This window comes from Pipistrellus kuhlii, unplaced genomic scaffold (genome assembly GCF_014108245.1).
Source record: "Pipistrellus kuhlii isolate mPipKuh1 unplaced genomic scaffold, mPipKuh1.p scaffold_m20_p_8, whole genome shotgun sequence".
NCBI classification, from domain to species: Eukaryota; Metazoa; Chordata; class Mammalia; order Chiroptera; family Vespertilionidae; genus Pipistrellus; species Pipistrellus kuhlii.
In genome coordinates, this window is record NW_023425584.1 from 29,684,327 (window position 1) to 29,703,062 (window position 18,736).

An 18,736-nucleotide genomic window follows, 5' to 3' on the forward strand; every position below is an offset into this window, starting at 1 on the left:
AGTATGTGTCTACAATTTTATTTTTTTAAGTTTTAAACATTTTAATACAATTCAAGTATGTCTGGTTAATTTCAGTTCCTTCACTGCCAAACTAGGGGGCAGGAATGTATCAATTTCTCTGACTTCTCTATAACTGTGATGACCAAGGTATGAAGAATCTGCTGCATCAAACTTTAAACTTTACATTATCCTCTTTTTTCTTGATCTTGACAGATTCGGCATCCTTTTGCCTTGATTTCTTTAGTTTTGTAAGGCATGACTACAAATCATGGGAGAGCGCATGGCCAACACTTTGAATTACCCCATTACTGCCCTCAAACTGTCAAAAGACACAAAAGACTATAATATTTACTACCTGGTTTACATAGATGGTTTCCCAAATCCACAGAATAACTCAGGTTAAAGGAATAAATGCCATCAATTAGCTGAGTAACCTTGGACAAGTAACTTTTATGTGCCTCAACTTTTCTCATCTATTAAACAGGACAGTATTATTCACCTCAAAGGGAAGTTGTGATGATAAATGGCAAAAATAAAGCACTTCTGTACCTGGCGCTTAATGAGTACTCCATATTTATAACCTATTACTATTAATGTTGTTATTGCTTCAGTATGCAGAAAAGATCAGAATATCAACCATATCATTATGAATGTTTCCCATGGCAAAATATTCTGCTCCTTCAAAAAGAATGAATTAAACAACAAACAAACAAAAAAGAAAGAAAAACTAGCAAGCAGAAAGAATGAAGTAGACCTTATATTTACTGGACTACCTGAGTCAAAGAAGCAAGTGATATGTATGTGCATTGGTGGAGGGGACAAGAACAGGGGTGACAGGTATGGGTTTGAGTATATTTTATGATCCCACATATTTTTATAAAAACCAATGAAAGATTCTAAACCATATACATGGATATACATAGAAACTTTAGGCAGATAAAAAAATCCTAAAAGGGGACACAAATGGTTAACACCATCTAACTACAGAGAATAGCTTGGTATCTGGTAATTTCCAAAATACGTAGACGTGTAATTTTAACAATACTTAAGACATATGCATGCAATCAATTATTCCTCACACTTTGATGATTAAGGATCCCACCCCTCCCCCCATTTTTTAGTTTTAAAAAAAAAGTTTTAGTTGATTTTTAGATAGAGAGGAAGGGAGAGGGAGATATATATCTATATTAGAGTGGAATACTGACCACCAGGGATCAAGCCCAAACCCCCAGCATGTGTCCTGGTGGATTGAACTGGAAACAGACATGCCCAACCAAGCCCACACTGGCCAGGCTGATGGAGGATTTTTAAATGTTCCCATAACTCTGATTACTTACTCCTTAAAACAGTAAAGAAACATTTAGATCTTAATAAAAATCAACTTAAAAATTTTTTTTTTACTTTGTTGCCTGCTCTTCCAGTTCGTCCTGCTCTGTGTACATAATCTTCATAATGGTTGGGGCAGCTGTAATTTACTACAAGAATCAGATGTTTCACATCTAAACCTCGGGCAGCAACAGAAGTGGCCACAAGAAGCTTGCAGGTCCCATTCTTAAAGTCATTTATGATGCTATCTCTGTCATATTGATCAATACCTGCAAGTAAATGACACATAAGAATTATAAAAATCTCACGTTCAAATTAAACTTTCCACTTCCTCTGACACTCAGAGAAAGAAGTTAAACACAGAGTAAAGAATCCAATTTATTTTGACCACACTTCCAACTACAATATTGAAAATAAAACACTATGAAAATTTCACTGCAAGATCAAAGGCTACTATTACTAACTCATTTATGAATCTTCCGTATCTACCCTTGCTTGCCCTCTTTCTTATTTAGAAGGCTTGTAACTGCCACAGCTTATCTCAGCATCACTAGACTAAACTTGTTTAGGGAGCAACAGAAGGCATGTTCATTCAGTCTGTATTGACAGGATTCAGACCTTTCTCCTATAGGGTTTGTAGTCTTGCCACTCAGTTTTATCTAAGAACCAAAAGCAGCATCACATGGAAACTTGTTAGAAATTCAGAATCTCAGATGCTACCCCAGATTACTGAATCAGATTTTGCATTTTAACAAAATATGTGGATGATTATACATGCACATTAAAGTTCAAGGACCACTAGTAAAACCTACCTAATAGGATCTCTCTTAAATGTTACCCAAAGAGCCTCACACTGAGAGACATCTTGTGAAGGTGTGAGGATCAATATGCATATTACCTCTTTAGTATATAGGATAGTGCTATTGTGATTAAACTGAGACAGATTATATAAAATTTAGTTTTAAATTAAAATACAAAGTAAATATTATCATTCAGAACACAGCACAGTACTTGGCCAAGTATTAAACAGATTTCCTTAAACATTACCTCCATGAAGAGACATGCAAGGGTAAGATGCTCTCATCAAATCTTTCAGAAGACCATCAGCATGTTCCTGCTTATCCACAAATATAATGACAGATCCAGATTCCTGATAATGGCCCAGAAGCTCAAGTAACTTCAAGAATTTCTTTTCTTCTTCAATCACAATCTAAAAACAACAAATTGTACCAAGGTAATGGAATAAAAACACAAATACATCTCCTAAACAAAAATACCTGTTTTGTGACAAAGGATAAATGACAACACCTAAATCATTAGGAAGGATTAGAAAAATTTTGATTTGAATTAGTAAACCATTAAGACCAAAAAAACTGTTAACTTACAAAGAATAAGAGGCTTGCAAATGTGGACAAATGAGCATCTATTCTCTCTGCCTCTTAACCTCACATCCTATTAACCAAAGAATAAGATAGCTACATGACATTTCCACCTACTAGTCCACTTCTGGTGGAAAAAACTACAAGAGCATCATAAAACAGTCAGTTCATGGAAAGCACATGTTCACGTGTATCTGGTAAAATATTAAAAGCCTGCAGCTGATGTATTCTATTTATTTTAGAAATAATCTAACTATAATACATCACAAATAGTGATCCCAAAAGGATCACACATTGGGGATTTCGTAAGGATGATACCCACCACTTGTTGCTCCACATCTGAGCAAACCACACTCCTGCCTCCAACCTGCACTTCAATGGGTTTACTCAGGATTCTGCGAGCCAAAGCCTCCATAGCTCTGGGGAAAGTAGCTGAAAACATAACCGTCTGTCGGTCAGGACGGACATTATCCATAATACGCATGACCTGAGAAAACATAAATCAATACAGTTGTCGCTAAAAATCATGACATTAAAACCAAGGAGAAGGAACTTTTGAGAACATCTAATCAGTGACTTTTTTTTTTTTTTTTAATATATTTTATTGATTTTTCACAGAGAGGAAGAGAGAGGGATAGAGAGTCAGAAACATCGATGAGAGAGAATCATCGATCAGCTGCCTCCTGCACACCCTCCACCAGGGATGTGCCCGCAACCAAGGTACATGCCCTTGCCTGGAATCGAACCCGGGACCCTTCAGTCCGCAGGCCAACGCTCTATCCACTGAGCCAAACCGGTGCCGGCTAATCAGTGACTTTTAAACCTCTTACCTTAGAACTGACTTTACCCATAATTTGTTCCTCTCATAATTTCCCTCTTTGTAGAAATAGCAATTCTAGTCATCCACCTGTTTAAGCCAAAAATCTAGTACACTGAAATTCCTTTGGAGAGTCAAATTTTTAAAACTTAAACTTCTTCTAACACCACTTCAATAGACTCGCCCAGGTCGTGGCATTTTGTAGAAGAGCCACACTCAAGGGGCCAAAGAGCCGCATGTGGCTCGTGAGCCACTTTGCCAACCATGGCCCCAACTGACCCCTACCCCCAAGCCATTCCCACCCCAGGCAAGCGCCCACTGCCCCAGTGCCCGTGTCCTCTGGCTATGCTAATACACATGCATACAAGTCCTTTGGTTGCTCTCTAACCTCCCCGCTTCCCTACCATTTGTCTCTGGATCTATTCTTGTTCATCAAATTATGTTGATCATTATATCCCACATATGAGTGAGATCACGTGTGGCTTATTTATCTTTCTCTGGCTTATTTCGCTTAGCATAATGCTTTTCAGTTCCATCCATGTTATTGCAAATTATAAAAGTTCCTTCTTTTTTTTTTACATGGGTACATTATTCCATTGTACCAGTTTTTTAATCCACTCATCTGCTGATGGCAGTTAGGCAAATCTTAGCTATTATAAATTGTGCTGCTATGATTAATATCACTATTTAATTTCACTTATTCAACACATGTGAGTTTTTTTGTTTTGTTTTAAATACACTTTATTGATATTTATTTATTTATTTATTTATTTATTTATTTATTTATTAACAGAGAGGAAGGGAGAAGAGGGATAGAGAGTCAGAAACATCGATGAGAGAGAAACACCGATTCAGCTGCCTCCTGCACACGCCCTACTGGGGATGTTGTGCCCTCAGGTACATGCCTTGGACCAGAATTGGACCCTTCAGTCCACAGGCCGACGCTCTGTCCACTGAGCCAAACTGATTAGGGCTCAATATGTTTTTACTGAGCAACCATTATGTGCCAGGCGTTTTCTAAGTGTTTGAATAGGCAGTGAATACAGACAAAAACTTGTCTTCATGGAGCTTATATTCTAATAAGGTAGATAGATAAATATTTGTTAAAGGTGATAAAAACTACAGAATTAAATAGAACAATGAAAATGAACATAGTGCCAAAACCAATTTGACTCAGTGGATAGAGAGCATCAGCCTGCGGACTGAGAGGTCCCAGGTTCGATTCCAGTCAAGGGCATGTACATTGGTTGCAGGCACATCCCCAATAGGGGGTGTGCAGGAGGCATCTGGTCAATGTTCCTCTCTCATCAATGTTTCTAGCTCTCTTTCCTTCTCCCTTCCTCTCTGTAAAAAATCAGTAAAATAGATTAAAAAAAGAAAATGAACATACTGTTGAGTGGATGGGATACAGACAACGATTGCCTCAGTGTCTATAGAGCACTGGAGGAATCAAGAAGTCCTAAGATTCTGGTAATGACTAGTATAAACAAGAAAGCAAAAAACAAAAGGGTCCTGGGTTCGATTCCAGTCAAGGGCACATATCAGGGTTGTGGGCTCATTCTCCAGTAGAGGGTGTGCAGAAGGCAGCTGATCAATGATTCTCTTCCACCACTGATGTTTCTATCTCTCCCTCCCTGTTTCTCTCTGAAATCAATCAGAAAAGGTATTTTTTTAATTAGGAAAAAAAAAAACTTTTTTAAGGAAAAAAAAAAAAAGCTCTGGCCAGTGTGGTTCAGTAGGGTGGAGCATCATCTTGTGTACCAAATGGTCTCGGGTTCAATTCTCAGGAAACATACCCAGGTTGCAGGTTTGATCCCCGGTCGGGTTATGTACAGGAAGCAACCAATGGATGTTTCTATCTCTTATCAGTATTTCTCTCCCTCTCCCCTTTACCTTCCTCTCTAAAATCAATAAACATATACTTGGGTGAGCATTAAAAAAACTTTTTTTTTTTTTTGCTCTGATCGGTCGTCTCAGTGGTTAGAGCACGGGCCCAGGCACAGACGGGTCTCAGGTTCAATTTCCATTCAAGGGCATGTACCTCGGTTGCAGGTTCATTCTGGGACCTCAGGAGGCAACCAATCAATGTGTCGCTCTCCCTCCCTTCCCTTCTAGTCTCTCTAAAAATTAATGGGGGGAAAAAAATCTTTATGTGAGGATTAACAAAAAACAAAAGAAAAAAATTTTAATTAACACACACACACACACACACGATAGTTTCAAGGTAGGTAGTGGTGAGTGGTTAGAAATTAGGAAAGGTGAATGAAGGTCATGGTAAGAATATAAGGAATTTTATGATAACATTCTTTTTTTTTTTAATGTACCTACTGAGCCAACAATCTAATTTGAGACTATATTTTATTTATTTATTTATTTTATTTATTTTATTGATTTTTTTTCAGAGAGGAAGGGAGAGGGATAGAGAGCCAGAAACATCGACGAGAGAGGAACATTGACCAGCCACCTCCTGCACACCCCCTACTGGGGATGTGCCGGAAACCAATGTACATGCCCCTGACTGGAATCGAACCTGGGACCCTTCAGTCCGCAGACCGATGCTCTAGCCACCAAGCCAAACCGGTTTCGGCTATAATTTTAATCTTATCCCTTCCTAAACCCCATTTCTATTACTGCAGTTTGTGATTAAAAAAAATTTTTTTGGCCCTGGCTGGGCAGACATTCCATATACCCCAAATTATATCTGCTTGATCCGCCCTAGGCACACATACAAGAATCAATCAATGAATTAATAAATAAGTGAAGAAATAAACTGATGTTTCTCTCTCTGTTAACTCACGTTGCTCTTCTTCACCCCTCCTTATTTTTGTTTTGTTAATTCTTCCCCAAGGATGTTTTTCCATTGATTTTTAAAGAGAGTGGAAGGGAGAGGGAGAGACAGAGAGAGAAACATCCATGTGAGAGAGACACACCAATTGGTTGCCTCCCCAACACGCACGCCACCCAGATATGTGCCCATGACTGTAATCAAATCTGTGACCTTTCAGTTCGCAGGCTGACACTCTATCCGCTGAACCAAACTGGCTAGGGCAAACATTACTCTTCTTGTTAAGAAAATTTTCTACCATCTTTTAACATGTATTGTTCTAAGTTTATAGCACTGAAATTTATATTTGAGCAAATAGCATGTGTCAGGTAAAGTCTAAGCTAGGCAAATGCTTTGGGCATCAGTTTTTACAACTGGAGAATTTAAATATGTGCTATCTAGATCATTTAGGTTTTTAAAAGCAAGAATTAAAGCAATGTATTTGGACATTAAAACTACAAAATATGAACTAAATATGAAAGCTTAAATTTCTTTTATTAGCATTCCAATTCTAATTTTACCAATTATGGTTTATTTAGAAGGCTAAGTAAAGCCTGCATGAACACCTCCTGAATGAGTTGTATGGAGAATTAAAAACATAAATACCTATTTCAATTTCTTATGTCCCAACCCACATAGCAGAAATTTGAGAATTTTTAAAACCTTACAAAAATCAGTCTCATAGTTGTTACATGATTTTATAGTTCAAAACTCTACGGAATTTAATGATTACCTGTGGTTCAAAACCCATATCGAACATTCTGTCTGCTTCATCTAAAACAACATATGTCACTCTTCGAAGATTTGTGACCCGACCTAAGATAAGGGGGGGGGTGAAAAAAGACAAAAAGAAAACTGAAAATCAGTCACAATTCATTTTATGACTACCAAGAATATTACAAAACTGTAAAGGGAACTAAAATGCCTGACTTAACCAGAGGGGTAAGTTAGGTATCTTTAAACAGTGAAAAGAAATTTTGGTCTACAATGTCTTAACTAATGGCAAATACTTTCTGACAATGGGTATATGAGGCCCTTTATTTGTCAAACTCTTCTCTTGCATACCATCATAGGGCCTGAAGAACCTGTAAAATTCAGAAAACAGCCCTCTCCAAAACACATCATAAAACTAAGACTGAGATGAAGCATCGAGCCACATCAGCCATTATCTGACAGCATCACCTAGGAAAAAACATATTAGAGATTACAGCGTATGTGTGGAAAGCAAATGCCAGTGCTATCTATTCCAAATGCAGAAAACCTCTCTTTATATAACCTTATAACCTACTTCCATTAGTCAGAAACTTCTAATGGGCATGTCAAAACATTAATGAGAAGCTACGCAACACCATTAGGTAACTATCACATTACATGAAAACTAAATACCAAATGTATTACATGGATACATTTTTTAATATTCAGATAAAAAATCCAATTTTATTACATTCTCCCACGGGTTTAAAGAAATGTGACAGGCGTCTTAGCTAGTAAAAATTACATACATACACAGGAAACCCTTTCTAAGCAATTAACACAAGCATTTCTATCAATTGTTGAATCAATCACCTGGCAAACAGTTATTAAATATAAACTGAAAGGACAGATAAGGGAAAAAGGTAAAATTAATCAAGATGAATTTCAGGAGGAGACTTAATGCAGCATTGAGAAAAAACAAGGGATTATTTCAACATCCAACCAAAACCTTTCATATGCTGTACAATTTCAATGTCACTTTGTCAACTTCATATAGCATTAGAATTAAATACAGAAATTCAAGCAGAATGCTATTAGAAACATGCACTATTTGGGTTTTAATACTCTATTATGTATATACTAACTACTGCAACAAAAACCTTTGAAAATATTTTCTTCAAAAAACAGAATTAAGTCCAAATAAATGTTTTCTAATATTTAAGTATTCCATACCAAAATCTGCAGCCCCAAGTAATTTTGTAAGGTTGGGAACAGCATTAAATTACCTACCTTTGATGGTTTAAGTCTCGGAAGCCCAGTTCTATAAATCTTGAAGGGCCTTTCTCCACAGAAGTTAAATAATGCCAACAGTTTAGTAACAGTTTTGACAGGGAATAATTGAACAAAGCACAACGTTTGAGCTAAAAACATGCAATATTTACAAAAGATAAAGTTTCTTGAAGCTGCAATATCTTAATTGATCCAGTATTGTAAGAAAATACTGGCACTTGTGGAGAAAAAATATCTACTGTGGAGAAAGAAAAGAAAATCTAAATTTATAATGAAAAAAGTCCCTCATCCTTTTAAAAGGAAAATTAGGCTAAACTTGGATTAAGAATCCATGTTAAAGTGCTAAAAAGATCAGTTAGTTCTAAAACGAAATTTTCACTTAAATTGCAAAAATATTATGAACACTTACAACAATAAGCTTGTTACAATACAAATTCTAAGATATTACAGCTTTAAGAAGATATGTAGAAACCCTTTGATGGTTTCTTGTTTCTGCTGTGATTAACAAAATGTATATAATCCAAAAAGGAGAAAAAGAGAAAAAAATACCCAACTTACCACTGTTAGCTGCTAACATGTCAATCATTCGACCAGGTGTACAAACAATAATTTCAGCACCTCTTTTCAGTTCAGCAATCTAATAAAATAAAATAAAAAATGAACTCTTATAGTCTATTTATATCCAGTGCTTATTTAAAGAGACTTGAGATGCCAGGGTCCTTAGAACAGCTCCATAGTGTAAGAAGCTGAAATCTGATTAGAAGAATCCAAAGCTTCCTACTTAATATACTAAAATGCTGGAGCACTGCTAATATGTATATAACCCCAAATTAGAATTCATGTTTTCTCCTTTTTGGATTATATAACTTCAAAATCAATGAAAACCAGAGTTTTTACCTATTTTAATTTGACACAGTCCCTCAAAAACAAAAAGAACATCAGATAGCAGTAAATAAAGCAATTACATAAGATCAATGTTTTTAAATGAGTTGTTTCCACTAGTGAATCATGAAATCAATACACAACAAACAGCATTTTGAAAATGAAATAGAATGAAAAATATCAGAATGTGTTAGACATTACAAAATTTTGTTTGACTTCTTTATAAACATACTATGTTTGCATGTACAAGGTTATCTTTAAATGTATTTCTTACTATACACACACACACAAAGATAAACTTAGAAAAAAATAAAACACACACACACACAAAGATAAACTTAGAAAACTAAAATCAAGTGTTTAAAATAGCATTGGGATAACAGAAGCAAATATTCCTAAAGTATGTTCTAGAACCTGAGAACAGGGTTTTGTGGTTAAGTAAGTTAAAAAAAAGAAAAAAGAAAAAGCCTCATTCTTCTAGCATCACAATATATTTGCATATTAAAGACAAAGGAGTCTTGCAGGAAAGAAACATGTTTTAACTTTGTACAATCCAACATTTACAAAACTTATTTGACCATAAAACAAACTCAGTTTTTTCCTTTTTCTATTTAAAATATCCAATGACGCCAAAACCGGTTTGGCTCAGTTGATAGAGCATCGGCCTGCGGACTGAAGGGTCCCAGGTTCGATTCTGGTCAAGGGCATGTACCTTGGTTTCGGGCACATCCCCTGTTGGGAGTGTGCAGGAGGCAGCTGATCGATGTTTCTCTCTCATCGATGTTTCTGGCTCTCTATTCCTCTTCCTACCTCCCTATGAAAAATCAATAAAATATATATTTTTTAAAAATATCCAATGACTATCACTCTTTAGAAGACACCTGGAGAAATGTCAAACTAAACAGAGAGAATGAAGGTATTTTTAAATAATTCTTTCTGAAATCAAGGATTCAGCTAAAACCCTGATAGTAATGTATCCCATCTTTCAAAGATGTCACATAAATTAGAAAAAATAAATACTGTCCAGGAATCAGAAGACCTAGGTTCTTGGTCAAACCACAAATTGTTAACCTAAAGACTTTGGTAACCTTATTTAACCTTTCTGAACATTTCCTTATCTGTAAAACAGAAAAAATATCTGCCTTTCTTGAGCAAAGAAAGGAGAAATGGGAAAGCTAAAATATGAGGACTTAAAAATTACAAAATATAACAATTCACTTTATTGTTTTCACACCTCATTCTTTAAGATTTTAGAAGCAATCACTATGTAAAACACAAAAACAAAAAATCTCTTTTATGTTATTAAATCATTCAATTTAGGAATTAAAAAAAAGGAATTTCCTTTTTTAACTACCTGCTCACTGATTCCTGTTCCTCCATAAACACAGACCACTCTAAGTCCCAAGGTCTTCGAAAACTTCTTACATTCTTTAGTAATCTGTAAAGCCAGTTCTCGAGTTGGAGTCATGATGACAGCTGAAAAGATAAATACGTCAAAAGCCTAACCACCAAATCACTCTCTTTAAGAGGCTATGCTTTCAAGTACTATATTTAACCTCTGTAATAAAGTTTAGAGCTCTTAGTCTAATTTTTGTTTTAATTTGTTTTATGCGCCTCCAAAAACCCTATTTTAGAAGCTTGATAATAGTAAAGATTGTGATAAAGAATAATTTTAAGTAGACTTAAGAACATGCTATAGGAAGATAAATCAGTTAAATGCCTACTCAAGCATCAAGAAAATACTGGGTGGAAAAGAATACAAATCATTCACAACTGCAAATCACAGAGCAAAGATAATCAAGTGACTCACTGTGCTGCAGAGCCATTCCCCGGTTTCCAGAAACAACCTTGGTCTGAGGGACACAGATAGAAGAAAAATATACTGCGCCCTAAATTTCCGAGAGGAGCTCGTAACAACCTTCCAAAACCCTATTCAAATTTGCAGAAAAGAGGTCTGCCAAATGAATCAAGAAATCTGAATATGAAGGCCAAATCCTAAATGAAATTCTGGCACTATAGCCTTTTAAGGCCAAAAAGGGGAAAACATGTTTCTTTATAATCCTCTATGTTGAGTTTATAAATCCACTGATACGGGGCTAAGAACAAACCTCAACATAAATAAACAGATCGATGCATGAGGAGTCTACCTGCCGAGTCAGAGTTTAAAAATTGAGCTGTGCCAGGAGAGGCTGTTTTTGTACTTCTGAGATGTCACTCCAGAGCTCTGAAGATTCTCACTCCACCTGCTGGTAAGGGGAAATCAGCCCCAAAGTGCCAAATTTATAAAGAAAATGTACATAAAGATATCTTTATTGTTAGAGTTAAGAATATAAAGTATCAGGTCTTTCTGATTGACAACAAAATAGTTATCTGAATAAATAGTTTAATGGGAAAGAATTGTACCTATTGGCCCCTCTCCTTCTTCCAATGACCTCTGATCCATGATGTGTCTAAACATGGGCAACAGAAAAGCAATAGTCTTTCCACTTCCGGTCTTGGCAATGCCAATCAAGTCTCGTCCAGACATTATAGCAGGAATTGCCTGAGTTTGGATTGGTGTGGGCTTTTCATAGCCATGCCTTAAAAAGAAAACCAGGTAAAAGTTGAGATCTCTTGGGCTCTAAAAATTCCAGGAGAAAAAGGTTTTCTAAAATGTGGTATATTTCTACAATAAAATATTATTTGGCAAAAAGGAATACAGTCCTAAGACACTGTATATCATGGTTGAACTTTGAAATAGACTAAGTGGAAGTAGCCAGTCACAAAAGACTATACTGGCATGCTCCCATTTATATAAATTGTCCAGAATAGAAAAATCTATAGACACAATAGATTAGTGATTGCTTAGGGTGAAGAAACAAGACGATTAATGGATACAGATCTCTTTTGGGGATGATGAAAATTTTTAAAATTAGATTATGGTGATGATTGCATAACCCAAAAAATATACTAAAGAAGTCCTTTTGTTATTATGCAAATTATCTCAATTAAGTTGTTTAAGAAAAAAATATGTTTTTCTATTAGAGCCAAAAATACAACCAAGGGAGATATTTGTGTGAAAAGGCTACCTTTGAGTAGAAAACTTTGAAAATGTGGACAACCAATAACCACTTACTTTTTGAGAGAATTTAAGATTTTCATGGAAATTCCACACTGAACCCAAGCTTTAATTGGTTTGGGGCAACCTTTTCCCTTGACAATAATGCCCTCCATTTCCAACCGAAAGACATTCACCTCTACAAAACAAAATCCAGATTAAAAACTCTTAATTATTGTTCTACTATTAGTGCCTTATATTTTTCAATTAGCCAAGGTTAAGATTAAGAATCTCCAATTCCTTTCCTAGTGTTAACACAGATTACCCCATAGAAAAGCAATTGGACAAAGCACCGAATAGCTCAGAGAGACAGAGACAGTTGAAGCAATGACTGTTTGCAACCAACAAAGGATGAAAGGAAATATCCCAATTTCTACAATTTGGCTTTTATTTTATCTTAAATTGCAAAGTAATAAAAGAACAATGATTGACAAGTAATACAATTGTCTTTTCCAAGCAGGAGTTGCCCAGATTATCCTTATTCTACCAATATTATAGATGCACATTGGTTCCTAAATCCACAATCTCAAGAGCTAACAATATATTATTTGCTAATTTCACATGAAGAATATTTTCAACTCTAAAATTCACAACTAAATGAGTCAAACTAATTTTTGCTCATTAAAAAAAAAAAAAGATTTTTCATTGATTTTTAGAGAGAGATGAAGAAGCTGAGAGAAAAACATCAATGTGAGAATGAAACGTCAGCCAGCCTCCTGCACACCCAGTACTGGGGATGGAGCCCTCAATCCAGGCATGGACTTCCTGACTGGGAATCGAACCAGCAATTTTCAGTGCATGACAGGACGTCCAACCACCTGAGCCACAATTACCTGGATGTTCATTTTTTAAAATACTTTCAAAAACAAACTGACTCTTCACAAGTCTGAATTTCTGCAGATGATTTACCCACTCTCTAGAACAGCAGGCGCCAATCTTTCAGACCTACCGGACCCCCCGGTTGGCATCCGCTGATCTGGAATGACTTCTCACCTTCTGGTTCCCTTTCACTTCCCCAGGTAAATCGGGCAATCCCCCTATTCATAAATCAACGCACAGGCCTATCCACATTCCTCCCGGACAAAGAGAAGCGTATCCTCTTCTGTTCCCCCAATAGCAACATATAAAAAAAAAAGAATTTTACCTTCTTGAGACATTTTTGCTAGTTCTGGAACTTCAACATAAAAGTTTTTTCTGAAAGGTTCATATTCAATCTTCCCATGATCTACTGGCTCTAGAAGCTTTCTCTGTTTTGTCTGATAGCCTGTGAGGGCCGTCTGAAGATCAACTTCTTCCTCTTCTGAAGAATACTAAAATTAAAGGAAAAAAAGTTAAAAGCTAAATCCATTTCTATTTTCTATTTATGGCAATCAATATTCCTAGCTTTTAAAATCTTCTTCTCCCAGCACAGGGATAAGGTGGGAGGGTGAGAGGAGGTTTGTGGTGGAAGAGCTGGGGTGGGGGGAAGAGGGAGGAGATAAATGGTGATGGGAAAAAATTAAATTAAAAATAAAATCATCCTCCCCTAGAAAATAATCTTTGGCTTTTACTTTTTAAATTTCTGAATTTTTCAATTAGTTTTTCTTTTCTTTATCTTTATACAAAGTTGCATTAACAACATAAAGCTAAAATAACACAATAATTTTAGCCTTGGCCAGGTAGGTCAGTTCGAGCATCATCCAATATGCCAAGGTTGTGGGTTTGATCCTCAATCAGGACACACAAGAATCAATCAGTGAATGCATAAATAAAGAGAACAAATCAATGTTTCTCTCTCCCGCACTTCCTCTTTCTCTATAATCATTAACCAATAAAAATAAATAAAATAATTCTAATACTGCTTTAATGTTTTGCTATAGTTCCCTAAATAAATTTTAACAATGCATGTTAATAGGACAAAATTTCATTCTGTCACTTTATTTCTTCTTTCCCTACTATATGTCTGAGGGGAGCTGATGAAATGTAAGACAATCAAAAATGTGCATACAGCCCTAGCCTGTTTGGCTAAGTGGATAGAATTTCAGCCTACAAACTGAAGGGTCTCAAGTTCGATTCCTGTCAAGGGCAGGCCCTGGTCCGGGCACATGCAGGAGGCAACAAATCAACAGGCCTCTCTCACATTGATGTTTCTCTCTCTCTGTTTCTCCCTCTCCCTTCCACTCTTAATTTAAAAAATCAATGAAAAATTATCCTCAAGTGAGGATTAACAACAAATGGGCACAGAGCAAAAGAGCAAAGATGTTAGATTGTTCTACCAACTGAGTATTTGGCTATAATATGGTTAAGAATGACAAGACTTCCTAGTAATAGTTTGCATAATTGAAAAGTACATCCTCATCATTGATTTCTAGTAAATACTTCTAGGGCAGCATCACTTTGGGCACTTCATTTTTTTCAACTGATTTGAAAGAGAGGGAAAGAGAGAGAAATCAATTTGTTATTCCACTTACTTATGCATTCGTTAGCTGATTCCTGATTGTGCCCTGCCTGGCATATCAGGACAACGCTCTAACCAACTAAGCTCCCCAACCAGGGCCTCACTAAGGAAGCATCATGAAAAGTCAAAACTAACGAAGAATTACCTCCATGGCATCCTGGTCATTCTCCATCAGCTCCCCTTTCTTCTTATCGGAATCCACCACTGCTTTTTTGGTTGTCACAACAGTGACAACTTTTGTGACTGTTGGCCCAGACTTCTAAAATAAAAAAGGAATATACAATATTTTGAAAAACTGAAAATTTTTAAAATTTATCTTTATTGTTGGAAGAATTCCAAATGTCCCCCTTTTTCCCATCGGTCCCCCCATTCCCACCCAGTTCTCACCTCCCCATGCCTTCAACACACTATTGCCAACTGAAACACAGTAACTGCCATAATTTATAAATCAAATTAAGTTAGTTATTAGCAACTTATTGAAAAGACAGAAAAGTGGTCTGCTTTCTCATTTAAATCTTACAATGCAATATATCACAATGTATTTTATAATATATTAACTCGGGGTAGGCAAAGGTAGGATTATAGTTGTTCATTTGGAAAGACATGCAAGTTATGATTATTACAATATCTTTATTAACTGTTTCATGTACTCACAACTGTAAACCTATATTTGTCCACCCCATATATATGTAGTTAACTGTATAATATATAATTTTATATACAGTTACTATGCAAGCAATATAATTTACTTTAAAAATACTATTCAATGGTACTTTTCATTCATTCAACAAGCAAGACACTGTTCTGGGAGCTTAGGGAGAAATCAATAAAACAGGTAAAGGTCACTGCTCCTGAGGAGCTTTATTTTAGAAGAGATAGGGGACAAATAATAGACATGATAAAAAATCAACTCATATTAACTTGAGAAAAGGTAATAAATGCTATTTAAGAAAGAAAAATAGACTACGGTAAAGGGCATGGAGTATGAAAGATGAAAATGCTGAAGAAGTCTGGAGAGGACCTATTAAGAAGGCAACAAGCAAGCATAGAAACTGAAAAAAGATGGTAATAATAGTTTTGAAACAAGAACATTTACAGTTAAAAATTCACTATCATCTCTGATACTTAGAAAAATTACCAAAAGGGAAAGGAAACAAAAACATTATAAAGTCATTCAAGTCAGTAATGTCAATGCAACATTGAAACCAAGTTATCCAACTAGGAATATAAATCTTTAAAAATAGAATTCCATACCTTTTCATTTCCCCCACCACCTTTTACGCTTCTCATATTAAACTTTTTTACTTCTTCTTTCACTTCTTCCATGTAAGCATCTAATGGATCTAACTCCTCATCCTCCATTTCATTTCCTTCCTTCTCAGCTTCTGCAGGGTCATCTTCATCATCTAAAATATCAGAATACACTTTCTTTGTACATATGCTTCAAAAGGAAATTCTTCACAATTAGACCACATCCTACCATTCTAGCCTGTTCTCTCACTACCCCACACCTTCCTTTCCAGTTGACCAGGCACATTGCAATTCAAATATACTTCAAAGTTTTTAAACCGGGCATGTATTAGTTCTGAATAATAATTTTAAAAAAAAATTATAATTACAAATTATTAAGTTGAAGAGGTAAAAAATTATGCCTAAAATGAATTTCACTATTGTCTTATAATTACACTACTAGAAGCCAAACTAAAAACTTTATCTGTTAAGTATGTTTACTTATTTTCCTTTCAATTACCTTTAAAACAGAAAGAAAAAAATAACATTCTTAATTCAAGACAAATCTAATCTTTTTTCATAACTAAAACATCATCAAAGATAAAATCCACTTATCCTTTCTGTAAAATACATTTTTATGGATTTCAGAGAGGAAGAGAAAGAGACTAAAACATCAATCAGCTGCCTCCTACACAACCCCTATTGGGGACCAAGCCCACAACCAGGCCTGTGCCCTGATCGAGAATCGAACTGTACCTCCTAGTTCACAGGTCAATGCTCAAATACTGAGCAAAATTGGTCAGGCCCATTTATCTTTTTAAACCATTCTATGGACCTTCAGAGAAAATGAGAATTTTAAAGGAATTTTCTCAAAATAAAAAAAAGGAGCAAAATTCCATTTCCTATAAAATTCCATTCTTCCTTTATTAAAGTCAAAATCACATATGGAGGGGTTTTAAGTCATTAAAAAGTCAAAGGAGAAATCTGAAACCATGTCCTTAATTTACCCTTATTACTAACATTATTTGTAATAAAAATAAAAAGCTATTTACTTGCCCTTAAGCACCCAACTCTCCACTCTAAAGTAAAATCAGTAATCCTTAATAAACACTACTTTACAATTCTAAATTTAACATAAATATTAAAAGGGACATTTAAAACCTCCTTATGAATTCAGCAATTCCAGTTTTAGGTATATAGAGATCTGAAAAGCAGGGACTCAAACAGTTACCTGCATACCAATAACAACAGTTTTATTCACAATAGCCAAAAGTGTAAACAACCCACATATATAGGTAAACAAAATATGGCATAAACACATATTTATATAACATAGTACTATTAAGCCATAAAAAGAAATGGAATTCTGATTCATGCTATAATATAGATGAACCTTGAAGATATTATGCTAAGTGAAATAAGCCAGTTACAAAAGGACAAATATCATATGATCCCACTTTTATGAGTTACCTATCGGGTCTAGTAATAATTAATGTCGTTTTTAAACATTCGTTTAAAATCTTGCTTGGCGTTGACTTGTATTGACATAACCTTCAAACACGTGGTATCTACAGAACGTGTGAAGTGCAATTAACAAGTTTTGCTTGAAAAAGTTTGTGTTTGGTTTGGTTTTTGTTGCAAAACTAGGGCTAAGAAGATGGCGGATGAAGAGCATATTCGACACTGCATGCTTTACGAGTTCCAATTAGGAAGAAAAGCAAGTGAGGCTGCAAAAAACATCTGTAGTGCTCTTGGTCAAGATGCAGTTAGCGCCAGAAAATGCCAGCGTTGGTTTGAGAAATTTCGCGAGGGAAATTTTTCGTTAGATGACAAGAGTGGTCGAGGCCGTGTGTCCAATTTTGATCAAGAAGCTCTTCAAGCTCTTTTGGTGCAAAATCCTCAAATTACCCAACAAGAGCTTGGGACAACTTTAAATTGTTCACAAAAAACAATTTCCAATCAATTGCGTGCACTTGGCAAAGTCCAAAAGTTTGGAAAATGGGTTCCTCATGAGTTGACCGACAACAACCGTAATCAAAGAGTCACAATTTGCAGTTCGCTCCTCTCTCATCAAAACCGTTTGCCGTTTTTAGAGCAAATTGTTACCGGAGATGAACAATGGGTGCTGTATGTTAATTTGAAAAGGCGGCCTCAATGGTTGGACAAAAATGAGGCTCCGCAGCCCACGCCAAAACCTGACTTGCATGCGAAAAAAGTGATGTTGTGTGTTTGGTGGAATTTTAAAGGAATTCTTCATTATGAACTTTTACCATCTAACCAAACCAGTACAAGTGCAGTGTATAGTGCCCAATTGGAAAGGTTAGCCCAAGCTTTAAGAGAAAAAGAACCCGCGCTGATTAATCGGAAGGGCGTAATTCTTCACCACGATAACGCACGACCGCATACTGCAAGAATCACTGCTGAAAAACTGCGCCAGTTGGAATGGGAAGTTCTCCCTCAACCTGCATATTCTCCTGATATTGCCCCTTCCAATCACCATTTGTTTCGTTCTTTGCAAAACTTTCTTCTTGGAAAAAAATTTAATAATGAAGAATGCCTCAAAAATGCATTGACCGAATTTTTTGCATCAAAATCACAAGAATTTTACAACAGAGGGATTAAAATGCTTCCTGAGTGTTGGGCACAAGTAGTAGAAAACAACGGCAACTATATTGTTGATTAAATTTTGTTGTATTGTTTAAATAAATTCTATTTTAAAAAGTATTAGAAAACGACATTAATTATTACTAGAACTAATAGA

General features: G+C 35.7%; 1 protein-coding gene across 3 annotated transcripts in view; it reads right to left on the reverse strand.

The window, feature by feature from the left end:
- DDX46 (DEAD-box helicase 46) overlaps positions 1 to 18,736 on the reverse strand; it is a 45,825-nt gene that overhangs the window by 18,054 nt on the left and 9,035 nt on the right. For 2 of the 3 annotated variants that reach the window (XM_036423811.2, XM_036423810.2), the window contains exons 6-16: positions 16,000 to 16,151; positions 14,891 to 15,004; positions 13,453 to 13,618; positions 12,327 to 12,447; positions 11,615 to 11,790; positions 10,566 to 10,687; positions 8,888 to 8,966; positions 7,080 to 7,162; positions 3,028 to 3,192; positions 2,374 to 2,536; positions 1,402 to 1,595 (exon numbers count right to left, since the gene is read on the reverse strand). In XM_036423811.2, coding sequence (XP_036279704.1) covers positions 1,402 to 1,595; positions 2,374 to 2,536; positions 3,028 to 3,192; positions 7,080 to 7,162; positions 8,888 to 8,966; positions 10,566 to 10,687; positions 11,615 to 11,790; positions 12,327 to 12,447; positions 13,453 to 13,618; positions 14,891 to 15,004; positions 16,000 to 16,151 — 1,535 coding nt within the window. The remainder of the gene's footprint in view (positions 1 to 1,401; positions 1,596 to 2,373; positions 2,537 to 3,027; positions 3,193 to 7,079; positions 7,163 to 8,887; positions 8,967 to 10,565; positions 10,688 to 11,614; positions 11,791 to 12,326; positions 12,448 to 13,452; positions 13,619 to 14,890; positions 15,005 to 15,999; positions 16,152 to 18,736) is intronic. The other variant, XM_036423812.2, reaches the window with a different exon arrangement.